Here is a 17,838-nt window from a genome sequence, read left to right as displayed (position 1 = left end):
CAACACCACTGGTATTCTAACTTTTTCTTGCTTTTTGTGTTGGCTACGCTACACACAGACCCGTTGCCATGGCAACTGATGGATAACAGCTTCAGGATTACACAACAAAAACACTCAAACATTTTCAACACAAAGAACAGAAAATTCAGTCTGTTACAGTTTTACGTTTGTCGGTTCAATGTTTATTTTGTGATTATTACTGAGTGATCGTTGTGCTAGATTAGCTACCGCTACTATTAGCTGATCCAGCACAGCAGTGGTGATTAGCTAATTTAAACACCTGATTATCTGTCAGAGTTGGTGTTTATGTCGCTTTTATTTTTACTGAACTGTAACTGAATTCTGCAGCACATCTACATGTCAAGTTTGTCACAAGCAAGCTAGCATAATTGACCTACTTCCCTCTTCCTTGATATTTTTTTCTTAAACTTCTTCCTCACCTTGTTATCTAGTCATAGTGTAACAAACCCTGTAACCTTTTTTCTTTTGTATCAGGAGTAAAAAGATTTAATGTGTTGTAATGACAACTGAACAGCTAAAACCGATGCTAGATATCATTAGCCAGCAGCTTTTTGCCCTTCAGCAGGAAGCTGGGCGTGACGCCACACTTTTCAGATCTCTGGTTGCATAAAATCATTTCCACTTCAAAGTTCTGCTAGGCTCGTGTGGAAATAGGCGGTTAGCGGGGTCTGAAACTATCCATCCATCTTCTGTACACCCTTGTCCCTTAGTGGGATCGGGAGACAGACAACCACACACACACACCTTGGGAGAATTTGGAGAGACCAATTAACCTGACAGTCATGTTTTTGGAAGCCGGAAAACCCGGAGAGAACCCACCATACACAGGGAGAACATGCATCCGGACTGGGCCGGGAATCGAACCCAGAACCTTCTTACTGCAAGGCAACAGCTCTACCAACTCCACTGGGCAGCCCTGGGTCTGAAACTGATTAATCACAAAATCAGTACCATTTACTGAATAAATGAGCTGAACTGAAGAGATATTTACAGTTTTTAAATCAGATATTTGTAGACTTTAATCTGTTCTTCAGGTTCTGCATCAGATTAGTGTTTTTCTATCTGTGCATCTTTCCAGAGTTTCTCTGATTATTCATGGAGCTTCTTCAGGAATTTGGACTGTGGACGCTGACATTAGCTTTAGCTGCTACATGTTAGCATCCAGATGCCGTATACAGGCTGATACCAGCCTATCAGCCTTCTTTTAAGTTATCAGAAAATGATTACCTTCAGAAACTTAAAGCATGAGCCTCTGATAGGCCCTTTCCGACATCCAATCAGATCAACTGAAGTTCAACAGAGAGAAGCCGCTTCCATCCAGCTGTTAGCTGTGCGTAAGATTTACGGTCGTACCAGAAACATGCGAACACAAAGGTTCCTCCTCAGGACGACTGTATAGAAAGAAAACAAAACATGACAATTAATTCAATTCAATGGTTAAATAAGTTCTACAGATCAAAGTGATGGAAGGTTCTGCCTCAGCCGGTCCGATCCGGCCTGTCTGTCTCTGAGCAATCGCATCCTACAGCCTACTGAAACACACACACACACACACACACACACACACACTCTCTCACCGGATGCAGGGAGTGCCTCTGAGGATGTAGCTCTGAGCTGCAGGGCGCGTCGCTAACAAAGGAAGAGCTGTGCCTGTGTTGGTTCTGGTTCTGGTGAGGAACTGGGCCGCTCCTGGACGGTGCTGGAGCTGGAATGTCCTGAGGTCATGTCACTTCCTGTTGGGTGGAATGTTTTAGGGTTCAGACCCTGCTCCTGCTCCACAGAGGTCAAAGGTTGGCTGTGTCTGGAGTTTCTGTGACGGACCAAAGCAATTGGGAGAAGAACTGGAAGAAAATCTGAAAAGTATGGCGTACCTTTAAAATCAAGTCCAAACCAGAACCTAGGTCCAGATGTTCGGGTTCTGGTCTGAGATATTCCTGTTGGTTCTGGTTCCCAGGGTAACGGGGTTGGTTCTGTCTCCCTCAGATGAGCAGCTGCCGTCCGGCCCGGCTGTAGGTCCGTGATGGCCACAGAGATTCCTGCTGGTGGAGGAGATGAAGCCCGGTCCAGACTCCATGCTGGTCACCATGGCAACGCTGGACGGAAGCTCAGCGGTTGAAACCTTCCTGGCGTCCATCCACCTGGACAGGTGAAGCCGCCGCCGTATGGCAGTCTTGTGACCCTCAGACACCATGTGACCTTCAGTGTGACTCCCTGCAGGTACCTGGACACCTTCCACCGAGCCGGCCTGCTATTGGCCAGAGACTGCGCCCACCTGGACCATGACGCTCTGGTCAGTCTGGGCGTAGCCGCCACGGGACACAGGAAGAGGATCCTACGCCTGGTTGGCCTCATCCAGCGGAGGGAAGCCCAAAGAGCCAATCAGAGCGCAGCTCTCCCATGTGACCCATCGCAGGGAGGAAGCATCGCCACATCGTGCCGCCGAGCGCTCGCACCAGGAAGCACAGCCAGCCTGGACCGCAGGAACGGTCCAGCCATGAAACCCGTCCCCAAACCCAGAACCGTCTTCAACCGCCGCAGGACAGCGCCGGTCCAGTTCAGCACTGCACCGGACCCGGTGGCGCCAGTGGACCGGAGGCTTTCCCAGGAATCCATCTGCTTCACCGTGCTGGAGGGTCTGACCTCACAGGCCACGCCCACAGATGACCGCAGACCCAACCCAGTGGGCAGAACCCGGCCCAGCCGCAGCCTGTCTCTGTCTGACGCAGCTGGGTCGGTACCGCCCGTCCCTCCGAGGTTGAGCCGCGGCTCCGCCGTCCCCCTGACTCCGCCCCCCTCCTCTGCTGAGAGGCGACCGCTATCGTCTCTTCCGGGCCGACCAGGAAGTTTGGACGGTACCAAACTCTCTGGGTCATCAGGTTCTCCCAGAGGGGGCAGCATGGAGATGGTCTCCAACGAGATCTACTGGGGCACCAATCCCAGCTCTGCTGCCCCCAGTGGAGGGAGGAGTTACTGCAGCCAACAGGCAGCTCCGCCGACACCGCCCAGAAATCCGGACCGGAGCCAGAACCTGGACAGGAACAGGTGGGTCTCCAGGATCCATGCTTGCTACATAAGGGTGTTTGTGAGGTCAGACACTGATGTTGGACGTGGCTGACCTCAGAATATTTGACCAAATGCTTAAACTTCAAAACAAAACCATTCATGGAGGCAAAGAAAGGTTTATATGAAGACATAAAGTAACAACAGTGATTATTTGGGTTTTCAGCGGCAGCACTCTGAGCAACAACTCCTCAGGATCCGCCAGAGGTGAGTCCAGGTTCTGGTGGTTCTGAAACTTTTGGATCACAGCAGAACCAGAACGTGACCCAGTCCAGTCTGTCTTATGATTTCCAGCCTCCACAGACGACCCAGAGGAGATCAGTCCGTACTGCGAGGCCGTTTTCCAGAACCGGAGGTCGCCGACTGCATCCGAGGTGAGACGCCAAGCCCCGCCCCGCCCCGCCCACTGCCTCACCGCGCGCTGACTGACCGGTTTGTTCTGCAGAGCGACCGGACCAGATCCAATGGCACAGAAACCCGGGCAGAGGAGGGGAGAGCTGCTGAGGATCATGGGTAAAGCTGAACAAACCAGAACCAGGAACAGGTTCTGCTGGATGGACCACCAGAACTGGGAATGTTTGGGATTTAGCTCCTTTCAGTCAGTCAGAGAATTGGGTCATCTGCAGGGATTCCTAATCCAGGTCCAGTTTACCAGAACCTTCTCAGAACCACAGCGGTGCCGAACACACATCCCTAAAGTTCTCCAGTCTTTCCTCCAAATCAGGACTGAATAAACCAGGCCCATTTATCAGATCAGGTTCTGACCCAGAGAGAAGCCGGGTTTATGGTTCTGAATGCTGATCCGGGTCAGAACCAGATCACCAAACTCTGTTTCCACCTGCAGGAGCCACAAGTTCTCCTGGACGCAGCGGCTGTCGCAGGCGTTTCTCCCCGGAGACTCTCCGGGTTACAGCACCGTGGGCGAAGCTCCGCCCCCTCTTCGCTGCTCCTCCTTCCCCCCCGAGGCGGACGACGACCTCACCATCTCGCCCTACGCCAGCTACGCCTCCCTGACCGAGAGAGCCCCGCCCATCATCAGCGGCTGCCTGGACAAGCTGTCGCCACAGGGGTGCGTTTGATTTATACAAAGGGCCAACTGGGAGGTGCTTCATACATCTGTGTCCAGATTTGATTTGACACCAAAATAATTCATCTGGGGTAAATATTGGCATACGTTACGGCCATCTTGAATGTTTCATTAGCGTTGTTGCTGAAAATGTGCTACATAAATGAAGTCACCTTACCAAAGCCTGTGTCCGCAGGTCAAAGATTTTGCTGAAATATTTGTCTCCATGGCAACCCAGGGGGGCGTTTGATGTCCATACCTGCTCAAACTGGGCTTTGTTTTTCTCACCTGGCTTCAGAGGTTTCTGTGTGTGTGTTCAGGGGTCAGAGGTCATCGGTGGGTGTTGTGCTGCGTTTCCTCCTCTTTGCTCCTCCCTGTGTCTCCTCCTGCCTGTGGAGCTGCCTCTCCTCTTCCTCCTCTTCCTCCTCTGCTCGGTGTGTCTGTCCTCTTCATGCTGTGAGGCGGGGCGGGGCGCGCTGCGTTTCAATCAGAACCAGAGGACGTGTCGGGTTTGGGTCGGCCCGTTAATCCAGATGTTTCTTTGTTTCAGGAATTATGTTTTCCAGAAACGTTTTGTGAAGTTTGATGGGAAAAATCTGATGTACTTCGGCAGTGAGAAGGTAGGAATCCCTGTCCGGTTCAGATCAACATCACCGGGTCAGACCGGGTCATTTTGAGTCGGTCTGACCCAAAGGACGAACAGAACCATTCCAGAAAATGAAATATGACAAATAAATCAACTGACAAAAAGAAGAGCCGTTCTGAGCTGTTTGGTTCAGGAAATCTCCTGACATCAGGTGTTTGACCTCTGACCTCTCCCCTCTGTGTTCTTTCAGGATGTCTACCCTAAAGGAGTGATCCCATTGGCTGCCATCCAGATGGCCCGCCCAGCCAAAGACAACAAGTTTGAGATTGTGACGAGTCACCGGATCTTCGTGTTTCGGACGGATAACGAAGGTGAGACTCACAGACAGGAAGTTAATGATTCTGCTTCCTGCTGAAGGTCCATTTACAGCCACAAGTTTTCATACACCTGGTCTGGTTTAAACTGACATAACTGATCTAAATCTGTCCATGAGTCATGTTTCCATCACCCGTCAGGCAACTTTGAGCAAACTTTTAAAAGTTTCAAAAACGAAAAAAAAATGAACTAGTCTTGTTTCCGTCTGCTGGTTACATCCGCGTGATGTCATCCAATGCTACTACTTCCTGTAAGCAGAGGTTGCTAGCTAGCATAGTTCAGAGTCCACTGTGGTTCCTCTATGAAGGCGGAGACCCACCAGTAGATGGCAGCGTTTGCTTCATCAGAACTTTTCCTGAACATGTTTCCACCTCACTTTTAGCGAATTAAGTGATGTCACACTTCCAGGAACTTTGTAGCTGACAGCCACTTTTGTAGGTATCCATAACTGTCATGAGAGTTGCTATTAAGTTGCTATGGCAACAGGAAATAAGCCACATTCTGTGTCTCATACGGGTCCATCCCAAAGCAGTCATTTTGTTTATTTCTCTTCATTGGTCAAGCCCGTCAAGGTATTTTCTTTTTGTTGGCATGGAGGCCATGATTCAGGTACGCTCTGCGTTTGCCTACCAAGATGGCGGATCACAGTGGCGTGGATCGCTTCCGCCTGAAATGAGTTTTTTTCAAAGCTTTTCCACTTTCAAATACGGTGGTAGCAGCATGATGCTGTGGGGCTGCTTTACACAGTGAATGTTTTAAAAGAACTGTCCAAATGAATCATAAGAACCAAACTCAGACTGACTTCCTGCCTGTTTTCAACCTGAAACTAAAGCCGAACCGTTTGGGGGCGGAGTTTAAAAGCCAAGAGCTCAGTTCCTTCCTGTTTCTGCTGTTGCCATGGTGATGACTGCTTCCTGCTGTGCCGTGGCAGCGTTTAGGCGGCGTTGGGTGGCCACCCTGCAGGAACACGTTCGGGACCACCAGGTGTTTGGGCGGCGCCGCTTTGGACCCGGATCCCACTGCCAGAAACACGGCGCCCTGGAGCTCAAAAGAACCAAGTCCAGAGTGTACGCCGCCATCAACACCGACCAGATCTGGCTCCACAAGAGCGAGCAGGTGAGCCGCCCTGCCGGCAGGTGAGGAAGGGGTCAAAGGTGACAGGAATTGATGCAGTCGTGTTCTGGTCCTCTCTCTATCCGCAGTGCTTCAGGAACGGGATCGGCATCACCGTCATCGAGGCCCGCGGAGCGACGATCCGGGACGGGAAACACCGGAGCTTCGACCTCATCACGCCGTATAAAACCTTCAGGTAGGCCCTGCCCATCCAGGTGGGCCCCAGGTGAGGTTCTGGTGACCCGGCTCACATCAGACCCTTCCTCTCTCTCTCTCCAGCTTCACGGCCGAGTCGGACCGGGACAAGCGGGACTGGATGGAGGCGCTGCAGGAAGCCATCGCCGAGACACTGTCGGACTACGAGGTCGCCGAGAAGATCTGGTCCAACCGGTCCAACCGGACCTGCGCCGACTGCAAGGCCCAGAACCCGGACTGGGCCTCCATCAACCTGTGTGTGGTCATCTGTAAGAACTGTGCAGGTAGGCCCAGTAGAGCAACGTCTGGGTCAGAACTGCTCTGACGGCCAGTAGGTCCAGAGGATCCGGCGGTTACTACTCCTGTTTTAGGGTCAAAGGTCACGTTACGGAAAAACATGGAAGTCTTTGCCAAGTCCTTGTGAAGACAGAAAGACGTACTGTGTGTGTGCAGGGCAGCACAGAGGTCTGGGGACGATGGTCTCTAAGGTTCAGAGTCTGAAACTCGACACCAGCGTCTGGAGCAACGAGATCGTTCAGGTGAGCCTCCATCATCCGTCCAGGTGGGGTTGCAGGTTCTGGTCCACTGGAGGAAGTTCTGACTGTGTGTGTGTCAGCTGTTCATCATGCTGGGGAACGACCGGGCCAACGACTTCTGGGCGGCGCGCCTCCCTGCGTCCGAGGAGCTGGACTGTGACGCATCGCCTGAGCAGCGGCGGGATTTCATCACCCAGAAGTACCGAGAGGGCCGGTTCCGCCGGGCCCACCCGGCGTTCAGCGGCCAGGAGGAGCTGCTCAAGGTCAGACTGGAGGGGTTTCCCTGTCACACCTGCAGGGAGGCTGCTTCATTATCAGACTGATGAGCTTCATCACGTTCTCCGTGTGTCCCGCAGGTCCTCTGCTCCGCCGTGTCCGAGCAGACGCTGCTGAAAACCGTCACTCAGATTTTCTCGGAGGCGGAGGTGGCCCGGATCGCCGGTGACCCGGACGACCTCCAGCAGCAGCGGCAGCGGCTGAGCCCTGCAGGTGAGGCGCTTCCTGGTGCCAGGAGGTCAGTCAGAGCAGAACCGTTTGCTAAAATCAAGAGGAAACTTCAATTAAAACTGATAATTGTAGTCCGGCGGGAGTTACAAGCAGTTCCCAATGTTTACTGAAGGTTACAGACAGTAACTAGCGGTTCCTGATGGTAACTAGCAGTTACCAAGTTGCCAGAGGTTATAGACTTGCTGCCGGGACGCGGCGGCAGCGCGAGCTGCTCAGTAGGTGTGTTTCGGGTTCCACCTCATCGTTTAGCCAGTCTGACCGTTGGATGCCATCCTCCTGAAGCACTTGGTCAGACACAGTGAGTTCTTAGATCACCAACTCGCTGACTGCAGGGCGCCCCCTAGCTGCAGCAGGGAGCGTCACACCATGGAGAGGCTGCGTGGCTCTGGTCCAATCTGGGACCGGACGATGGAACAGGAAGTGACTGATCGGCCGTCTGGCTCTGGTTGCAGATCCCAGCGTTTACGATGAGATCATGCAGCCCGTCCTTCACTCCGGCTTCCTCTACAAGGCATCTTCGCTCGGCAGGGGGACGCTGTCCAGGAAAACCCGGGAAGGTCGGACAACTCCTGAAGAACGAACCGCCAAGCGACCAGACCGGTCCGGACCACATTCTGCTGCGGCAACAAACCCAATCTGCTCTCCTTTCAGATTTCCAGAAGTTCTGGTGCTCTGTGGACCGGTCCCTGGTTCTGTACGAGTCGGACCACTCGGCCGACCCGTGCCTGCAGATCGATGTGAAGGACATTGTGTGTCTGGGAGTCGGCCGACCCGATTCCGCCAGCAACAACAACGGCTTCATCGACAGGTTGGTACTCAGCTCCACGCCGCCCCCTGCAGGGCTCCGTCTGAACACAACGGTTCTGCTTGGTCCAACCTGCAGGTTCCGCTACACCTTTGAGCTGTTCGTGGTGTCGGAGAAGCTGTTCCTCTTCGGGTTAGAGACGGCTGACGAGCTGCACAGCTGGACCAAAGCCATCGGACAGGTCCGATCCGCCTCACGTCTTGGTTTTGGTTCCGTTCGGATTCACAGAAACCTGAACAAACGTGTCTGAACAGATCCTTTAAGTCTGTGAGAAAAACAAGGAGAATAAGTCGATTCTGTTCTGCTGTGGTCTGGCAGGCCGCCACGCCGCTCAGCTGTCACTGCCTGCTGACCCGGGAGTTTGACCGGGTCGGGCTGCTGCGGTACCGGGCCATGTTGGACCCGCAGCAGTGGAAAGAGGCCTACTTCGTCCTGCAGAAGTCCAACCTGTTCATCTGTCCCCGGACCGACGGCGCGGCCGAAGACATCATCAACCTGAACCGGCTGCAGGAACTGAGTCAGTGTCCCGGTCTGGGATCTGGTCCGGGTTCTGGTTCTGGTGGTTTCAGTGGGACTGTCTGTGTTTGTGTTGAAGGTATCACCTCCGAGAGTGAGAATCAGGAGAAGAAAGACATCCTAGTTCTGGTGGAGAAGGGAAGGTGAGACGAGGAGCGACCCGGCTCCACCGCGTCTTACTGGTTCTGTTCAGGTTCCGTTCCGGTTCATCTCCAGTTCTGTTCTGGTCAGGACTCTCCACCTGCAGGGTGTGGGTCGCTCCGACTTCTCGCTGTGGCTCTCGGACATCCAGCGGGCGGCAGGCGGAAATGGGAACGCACTGCGGGAGCAGCAGATGAGCCGCAACGACATTCCCATCATCGTGGACAGCTGCATCGCCTTCATCACGCAGTACGGTGAGCAGAACCGCTCCGGACCCGGCCGCCTACAGAACCTCTCGACTCATGGTTCTGGTTCCTTGCAGGTCTGGGCCACGAAGGGATCTACAGGAAGAACGGAGCCAAATCCAGGATCCGGCTGCTAATGGACGAGTTCCGGAAAGACGCGCGGAACGTCAAACTGCGGATCGGCGACCACTTCATCGAAGATGTGACGGACGTTCTGAAGAGGTTCTTCAGAGAGATCGACGACCCGATCTTCATGGCCGAGCTGCACCCGCTGTGGCAGGAGGCAGCCAGTGAGTCTGGCTCCGTGCAGAGCACTCCTCTAGGGGGCGCCGACTGTAAACCTAAACATTAACAGCAACAATCTGGGTTATGATTACCGCCTCTAAACAAAGTCATGTTTTCACCATGTTATTTATTCATTTATAAACTTCAGTTTCAGTATCAATATTTAACTAGCAAGCTAACTAAATATTTAATTAGGATGCTACATATTTAGCCTGCTAACTATTTATTTTTCAAATGAAACATTAAATTTTTCACTAAACATTTAGTTGCCGACTGTTTAGATGTTAGCCAAATATTACGCCAGTTGCCTGGAGAACTGGCTTCAACATTTAAATATCGTTAGTAACGTCTTTAAGCTTTACTTTCCATAACTAATCACCACTGTTGATTTGTTCAGTTTATCATCGCAGGCGCTACATGTAACCTTGACTTCTTGACTGTAGACTCACTTTTCCATGTGTTGTAAAACGTGCTTCCACCACAGCTACTACTGTTGATGTGAGGAGCCACATAGCAGCGTGACGTCCGCGGGTAGTCGGAGTTTCCACTAGAAAATCACATTTTGGAGGGTGTTCTAGTTAATTCTTCCAAATTTTTTCCAAAGTACAATTTGCCAAATATTTAGCTAGCAAGCTAGCCTGCTGAATAATATTTATCTTGCTAGCTATTTGTATAATTTGCAAACAAGTTGCCAATTAAATGTTTAGATCTGAGTTAAATATTTAGCTCGCTAACTAGCTAAATATGAAGCTAGCTTGCTAGAGGATTCTGGTTGGGTTCAGCTTTAATGAAGTTGTTACCATGGAAACAGAACCAGAACCTGGCTGCGTGGAGCAGTGAATCCTGATCGACGATCTTGTTTCCCGTTCAGAACTTCCTCAGAAGCGTTTCCGGTTGGACCACTACAAGGAGATCATCCGGAGCCTTCCTCGGGTCAACCGGACCACTCTGGCTGCGCTCATCAGCCATCTTTACAGGTCAGGGTCTTCATCATCAGCAGCTTTGGCGGCGGGGAGCAGTTGCTGGTTCTGACCCGTCTCCTCTTCATCAGGGTCCAGAAGTGCGCCGACCTGAACCAGATGTGCACCAAGAACCTGTCGCTGCTGTTCGCTCCCAGCTTGTTCCAGACCGACGGGAAGGGCGAGCACGAGGTGAAGATCGTGGAGGATCTGATCGACAACTACCTGGACGTGTTTGAGGTGGATCGACCCGCAGCAGAACCTGAAGACAACCCGGTGGTTCTGATGGAGGTTCTGATTTAGGAGAACCCGCTGACCTGTGGTTCTGTTTCAGATCGACGAAGATCATCAGACTCAGATTGAACTGGAAATCAGCCTCATCACCAGCTGGAAGGACACTCAGGTCAGCTCACACACACACACACACATACACACACACACACACATACACACACACACAGACACATACACACACACACAGACACATACACACACACACACACACAGACACATACACACACACACACACATACACACACACACATACACACACACACAGACACACACACACACTGACACTGACACACACACACACACTGACACACACACACACACACACACTGACACACACACACACAGACACATACACACACACACAGACACACCTGACACACACACAGACACATACACACACACACACACAGACAGACACACAGACACACACACACACTGACACTGACACACACTGACACACACACACACACACACACTGACACACACACACACACACACAGACACACACACACACACTGACACTGACACACACACTGACACACACACACAGACACACACACACACACACACTGACACACACACACACTGACACTGACACACACACACACTCACTCACTCACACACACACACTGACACACACACACTGACACACACACACTGACACACACACACACACACACTGACACACACACACAGACACACACACACACACTGACACTGACACACACACTGACACACACACACACTGACACTGACACACACACTGACACACACACACAGACACACACACACACACTGACACACACACACAGACACTCACTCACTCACACACACACTGACACTGACACACACACACAGACACACACACTGACACTGACACACTCACACAGACACACACACACTCACTCACACACACACTCACTCACACACACACACACACACTGACACTGACACACACACACACTCACTCACTCACACACACACACACACTGACACACACACACACACACACTGACACACACACACACACACACACTGACACACACACACAGACACACACACTGACACACACACTCACTCACACACACACACTGACACACACACACAGACACACACACTGACACACACACACACACACTGACACTGACACACACACACACTCACTCACACACACACTCACTCACTCACACACACACACACACTCACTCACTCACACACACACACACACTGACACACACACACACACCTGGCAGTTTGCTCACAGTGTTCAGTTTTTGTCCGACTATGAGAATAAAGTCAACATATTAGAGTAAAAATGCAGAAAAATGAAGAGGAAAATGTTTTAACGGGAAAAAGGTGCTGCAGTCGTCAGGATGTGAGGAGCAGCTCTTCCTCTCAGACTCTGCTGGGAATTTGATGCCGATGTGTTAAAGATGAAGGATTTCCTTACCTGGAAAACCAGAGACGAAGCTGTAAAACATGGACGTCCAACAAGATGGCCGCCCTGGCCGTGCTGACATCACAGGGTCACATTGGTGGAAAAAAACAATTAAAAATCCAGATTTTCCAAATATTAAATCTTGGAAAACCAAAGATTTGCTGTCTTGATGTGTGGGTTCTGCTGGGTCGGTTCTGATCCGGTTCTGTCCGTAGCTCTCTCAGGCGGGCGACCTCATCATCGAAGTCTACCTGGAGATGAAGATCCCCGACTGCTGCGTCACTCTGAAGGTAGCTCCAGCCCTCCGCCCCCTTCAGCACTCCCAGATATGACGGTGTGACCTTTGACCCTGCAGGTGTCGCCCACCATGTGTGCGGAGGAGCTGACCAATCAGGTTCTGTACATGAGGAACGTCCCGGCCGGAGAGAGGGACGTCTGGATGACCTTCGAGGCCATCGAGGACGGCCAGCTGGGTGAGAGAGCCCGCTTCTACCGGTTCTACTGGTTCTGACCCGGTTCTACCGGTTCTGACCCGGTTCTACCGGTTCTACTGGTTCTGACCCGGTTCTACCGGGTTCTGACCCGGTTCTACTGGTTCTGACCCCTACTGGTTCTGACCCGGTTCTACTGGTTCTGACCCGGTTCTACTGGTCCTAGGTTCTACTGGTTCTACTGGTTCTGACCCGGTTCTACCGGTTCTACTGGTTCTGACCCGCTTCTACTGGTTCTGACCCGGTTCTACCGGTTCTACTGGTTCTGACCCGCTTCTACTGGTTCTGACCCGGTTCTACCGGTCCTACTGGTTCTGACCCGGTACTACTGGTTCTGACCCGGTTCTACTGGTTCTGACCCCTACTGGTTCTGACCCGGTTCTACTGGTTCTGACCCGGTTCTACTGGTCCTAGGTTCTACTGGTTCTACTGGTTCTGACCCGGTTCTACTGGTTCTGACCCGGTTCTACCGGTTCTACTGGTTCTGACCCGGTTCTACTGGTCCTACTGGTTCTGACCCGGTTCTACTGGTTCTGACCCGGTTCTACTGGTCCTACTGATTCTGACCCGGTTCTACTGGTTCTGGCCCGGTTCTACCGGTTCTGACCCGGTTCTACCGGTTCTACTGGTTCTGACCCGATTCTACTGGTTCTGACCCGATTCTACTGGTTCTGACCCCTACTGGTTCTGACCCGGTTCTACTGGTTCCGACCCGGTTCTACTGGTTCTGACCCGGTTCTACCGGTTCTACTGGTTCTGACCCGGTTCTACTGGTTCTGACCCGGTTCTACCGGTTCTGACCCGGTTCTACTGGTTCTGACCCGGTTCGACCGGGTCTTCATAACATGTCTGGTTTCATTTTTCGTATCAGTCGGTTTGTGATAAAAGCAATTAGGCAAAAATAAATAATAATAATAACAATCATTACTTTAGCATAAAAAATGACGCAGCGTTATTTTAGGAAGGTGGCGATATACAAAATAAATGTTAACAAAAATCACTAAATTTTAACATTAAGTTTTGTCCACTGTATTAAATACTGACTGAATTAAACTGTTTTTATTGAACAGGAACCTAAAAGGTCGATGAATAGATGAGAACGAAACATGTCAGCAGATGTTTGTGGTTTCTGTCCAAGGAATATTTAAACTTTTCTCCATGAAGTGCCTGACCCTCTGGATGAACCGTTACTGCTGCCATGTCCATCGGTACAATTTCCCGCCTTCGCAGCCCTTCAGCAGTTTATGAGCCAGAAGCTGCAGCTCCGCTCAGTTCATGTCAAACTTCAGGAGTTTGTTGAGTGTTTATATTTCTGAACGGAACCACATTATCATCCCACACCGGACTCTGTTTGGACAGTTTCTCTTTCCTAGTCCAAGTCCCAGTGTTGGTACTCGAGATCGGTCTTGGTCTCGAGACCGTTTTCTGATGGTCTCGGTCTCGTCTCGGACTCGACCGCATTTGGTCTCGGTCTTGTCTCGGGCTCTGAGGACTCGGCATTTTATTTCAAGACCAGTCGAGACCGCAACTGTGAAAATATCACTAAACGTGCAGCATATTGTCCAGTTCATATGTTAACATCTTTGTTTTCAGTGGATGCAAAACGCACCAATTAAAATCCAAGCAACTACGTGTTTCTCCCCCTCCCCTCCCCACCTTTCACTCGCGCTCCAGGACATGCGCAGTGGTTTTCTCTCAGCGGCAGAAAATGTGTCTAATCGTCAGTAATATAATAGCGCTGCATAAATAGTAAGAAATCCGATGGCCACAGCTAACTCAACATCGCTTCGCTTTCACAGACGGTGGGGACAACGTCTAACTTTTTTCGTCACTTAGAAAAGTAGCTCAAAGAAGGTAAGATCCGTTAACGTGATGTTAGCAAAGCTAGCTGTACAGAGACACATAAGAATTTGTGATGAAAAAAAGTCACTCACTGTCTTGAGTTATTGTGCGGAGATGTTGACTGACTTGTCGCATATATGGGACAACGCTATGTCCAAAAGTCTGCAATATAGTGATGTGACATTTAGAAACAGTCGATTCTTCTCCACGGCTCTTTATTTATTAGATAGGACTGGAGTGTCACTCACTGAGAGCCGTTGTTCTATCAGATAGCCATACGCTGTCAGAATAGCATACGTGCAGTGAGTACCATGCCTGCGCATGCGCATTAAGAAGTCCGACCGTCAGAGGAGTTGTCAGTTCACCATATGCTGCAAGTTATGACGAAAATAAGTCATTAAATTGTTTTCAATGATAACTATATAGATATACATGTGTTGTCATGGTTGCAAAGTGTATTTAAAGCAGGTCTGGCTGCAGCTGGAGTCAGCTACAACACACGCCCGTGTAAAACTCACTTAACCGCTAAGTCAGGATGCCATACAACTGTTAATAACAGATCTACGTCATGATTCTATGCTCCTAGCATACATGCAGTGAGTACCATGCCTGCGCATGCGCCTTAAGAAGTCCGACCGTCAGAGGAGTTGTCAGTTCACCATATGCAGCAAGTTATGATGAAAATAAGTCATTAAATTGTTTATAATATGACATAATATGATAACTAGATAGATATACATGCGTTGTCGTGGTTTCAAAGTGTATTTAAAGCAGGTCTGGCTGCAGCTGGATGCCATACAACTGTTAATAACCAAGTGTATGATGATCTACGTCATGATTCTATGTTGCTGATTAAATAAAATCATATGGTAATGACAGCGTATGCATGTCTGAGCTAAGCGTACGACTATCTGACAACGTCTGCTGATCTGACAGAACACCGTGAGTTCGTGCTAAGCGTATGACGATCTGACCTGACAGAACACCCGTTCTTTGTTCTAGTAATGCTCTGTGTACACTGCATCATTATTTAATTATGTACGTTGATATTTAAATTAACAAATAAGAATGAAAGAGCAGAGCATGCACATTGCTCTTTCTTTTTGTTCAAAGTGGCAGCTGTAATGTCTGCCATGGTGTCAGACTACCTGGCTTCATGTACTGGGATAGAGAGTGAAAACAGTCACGATGAGCGCCTTCTGTTTGGTTACTTCTTGCTTGTTGCTCCTTGGTCAGTGTTCATGGTTGAGTGTTATTTACCGTCAGGGCATTGCCTCAATTGCTATGTTTAATGGTGCAACAGTGGTGGATTCTTATATGAGCAATATGGGCAAATGTCCAGGGTGTTATGTTTTTAGGGATGGCACGAGACCATCACACATTGTAGCACAGAAATGGAATATTTAATATTGGTAAAATGTATTAAGTATTTAATATCTAGGTGTTTTATGGTAATATGGATCTTTCAGATTATTTTGAGAAGCAATTTCGATCATATTTTACATTTTATTGTGTCATGTAGCTGTAGCTGGTCTTGGTCTTGACTCGGTCTCGACTTTCCTCGGTCTTGGTCTTGTCTCGGTCTCGATACACTCTGGTCTTGGTCTTGTCTTGGTCTCGGGTTAGGTGGTCTTGAACACAACACTGCCAAGTCCACCTGGCTGCAGCAAACAGGAAGGGAGGGACGGACCGCTGTCAGCCTCTTTGCAATGTATATGTAAGAAATTTAATTGAGCAAAAGTCAACAAACAGATGAATTAGGTACAGAAGAATAACCACGTTTGTTAAACAGATATAAGCAAAAATTCAAATGATTGTGTTTATGGTGCCATGTATATTATTGAGACTTTTATTGGTAGAGTCTTATATATAGGAAAAAATAAGATGAAACTATTTAGTCAACATGGTAATTTTCCTTCGACCCTAAAATTATAAATCACATTCATAGAATCACATCATCAACAATGTGTGAATAGAGTAAAACCCTTAGCACGCTGTAGGTAAATGTTATTTAGTTTGGTTAGGAATAATTATTGTACCATCAATAAATGACGTCTAATAAATGTTCTTATTGCCAGAGGAAAACAGCAACACCTTCATGAGCTCAGAGGTTCAAACTGATGAATAAAGAGGATGGATGGACGCTCTCTGCTGAAATATTCCTGCCATCTTTCATGTTCTTTCAGCAAACAGTTGAGACAGAGATGGTTTTGGTTTCACCACCATTTACCTGCTGTTATACCTGCCATTCACAGTATTATAGATTGTCTGTTGGTCTGCAGCTCCTGTGACCAAACCAAACAAGGAGATGAAAAGTTACAACTCAACTTAGAATGTTAAGTTTTAACATCTTAACTCAACAACCTCAAGTCGGGTAACCCCCAGGTCTTCTTAAAAGGTAGAGTCTGAGAACAGTTCTTAAAAATATAGTCAGTGTTTTCAGCAAAGTTGAGCTGACTGTCTAGGAACGACTCGAGGTATTTAAATTTGCCACAGTTTCAGCAGGTTGGCCATCGAGTGAAACTGGAACCACTTACAGACAGTGGTCCGTCCCGCCCCTTCCGGTTTGCTGCAGCGAGGTCCTTCTCCCCTAGTCTGGGAGTCTAGCCTTTCGCTTAACGTTTTGGACCCAGTTTAGATCTAACGGACCCGGTTCTCCTCGTCCTCCAGAGCGTCCGCTGCATCCCAAGGAGAAGGTTCTGGAACAGGCGCTGCAATGGTGCAAGATGGCTGACCCAAGCTCCGCCCACCTGCTGGTGAAGAGGCTTCCTACAGGAGAAGGCCTGAACATCCTGACCTGTAGGTGGCGCACCTGGATCCCCCTGTCTGTCTGTTAATAGCTCACCCCCCCCCCCCCCCTCCCAGCTTACAGGTGTGACGTCATGAAGGTGGGGCTGCTGCGCTGCAGGGAGGAGCCTCCCAAGCTGCTGCAGGGGAACCGCTTCCAGGAGAGAACCTTCCAGATCCGGGACCACAAGCTGCTGCTGCTCAAGGACCGGAGGGTAGGCAGAACCTCCAGGCCCGGTTCTGACCCGGTTCGGCCTGGTTCTGACCCGCTCTGTGTCTCTCTCCAGAGCATCAAGCCAGAGAAGGAGTGGCCCCTGAAGACCATGAGGATCTACATCGGGATCCGCCGCAAGCTGAAGGCTCCCAGCAGGTACCAGAACCAGAACCAGAACCAGGAACAGGAACAAGAACAGAACCAGAACCAGGAACAGGAACAGAACCAGGAACAGGAACAGGAACAGAACCAGAACCAGGAACAGGAACAGGAACAGAACCAGGAACAGGAACAGAACCAGGAACAAGAACAGGACCAGAACCAGAACCAGGAAAAGGAAAAGAACCAGGAACAGGAACAGA

The 17,838-nt window shown here is 50.0% G+C and overlaps 1 protein-coding gene across 3 annotated transcripts in view; it reads left to right on the top strand.

Moving 5' to 3' along the window:
• Positions 1 to 17,838, top strand: part of arap3 (ArfGAP with RhoGAP domain, ankyrin repeat and PH domain 3) — a 30,568-nt gene that overhangs the window by 7,207 nt on the left and 5,523 nt on the right. The window contains exons 2-31 of one of the 3 annotated variants that reach the window (XM_088009328.1): positions 2,005 to 2,167; positions 2,239 to 3,063; positions 3,248 to 3,288; positions 3,376 to 3,455; positions 3,527 to 3,594; positions 3,926 to 4,150; positions 4,468 to 4,581; positions 4,698 to 4,767; positions 4,984 to 5,104; positions 6,040 to 6,224; positions 6,311 to 6,417; positions 6,501 to 6,700; positions 6,870 to 6,955; positions 7,033 to 7,215; positions 7,309 to 7,441; positions 7,912 to 8,016; positions 8,111 to 8,267; positions 8,343 to 8,445; positions 8,583 to 8,781; positions 8,860 to 8,923; positions 9,012 to 9,175; positions 9,244 to 9,456; positions 10,323 to 10,428; positions 10,503 to 10,650; positions 10,745 to 10,813; positions 12,358 to 12,432; positions 12,498 to 12,615; positions 17,146 to 17,274; positions 17,341 to 17,477; positions 17,550 to 17,632. In XM_088009328.1, the coding sequence (XP_087865454.1) occupies positions 2,073 to 2,167; positions 2,239 to 3,063; positions 3,248 to 3,288; positions 3,376 to 3,455; positions 3,527 to 3,594; positions 3,926 to 4,150; positions 4,468 to 4,581; positions 4,698 to 4,767; positions 4,984 to 5,104; positions 6,040 to 6,224; positions 6,311 to 6,417; positions 6,501 to 6,700; positions 6,870 to 6,955; positions 7,033 to 7,215; positions 7,309 to 7,441; positions 7,912 to 8,016; positions 8,111 to 8,267; positions 8,343 to 8,445; positions 8,583 to 8,781; positions 8,860 to 8,923; positions 9,012 to 9,175; positions 9,244 to 9,456; positions 10,323 to 10,428; positions 10,503 to 10,650; positions 10,745 to 10,813; positions 12,358 to 12,432; positions 12,498 to 12,615; positions 17,146 to 17,274; positions 17,341 to 17,477; positions 17,550 to 17,632 (4,403 nt within the window). In that variant the 5' untranslated portion in view covers positions 2,005 to 2,072. Of the gene's footprint in view, positions 1 to 1,874; positions 2,168 to 2,238; positions 3,064 to 3,247; positions 3,289 to 3,375; positions 3,456 to 3,526; positions 3,595 to 3,925; positions 4,151 to 4,467; positions 4,582 to 4,697; positions 4,768 to 4,983; positions 5,105 to 6,039; positions 6,225 to 6,310; positions 6,418 to 6,500; positions 6,701 to 6,869; positions 6,956 to 7,032; positions 7,216 to 7,308; positions 7,442 to 7,911; positions 8,017 to 8,110; positions 8,268 to 8,342; positions 8,446 to 8,582; positions 8,782 to 8,859; positions 8,924 to 9,011; positions 9,176 to 9,243; positions 9,457 to 10,322; positions 10,429 to 10,502; positions 10,651 to 10,744; positions 10,814 to 12,357; positions 12,433 to 12,497; positions 12,616 to 17,145; positions 17,275 to 17,340; positions 17,478 to 17,549; positions 17,633 to 17,838 lie in introns of those variants that run through there. The other 2 variants (XM_088009326.1, XM_088009327.1) reach the window with 2 other exon arrangements.

Source organism: Poecilia mexicana, unplaced genomic scaffold, assembly GCF_051168715.1.
Source record: "Poecilia mexicana isolate PSO_F unplaced genomic scaffold, ASM5116871v1 scaffold_10, whole genome shotgun sequence".
NCBI lineage: Eukaryota > Metazoa > Chordata > Actinopteri > Cyprinodontiformes > Poeciliidae > Poecilia > Poecilia mexicana.
The sequence above is the reverse complement of the archived record's forward strand: the minus strand, read 5'-3'. Positions and strand labels throughout refer to the sequence as shown.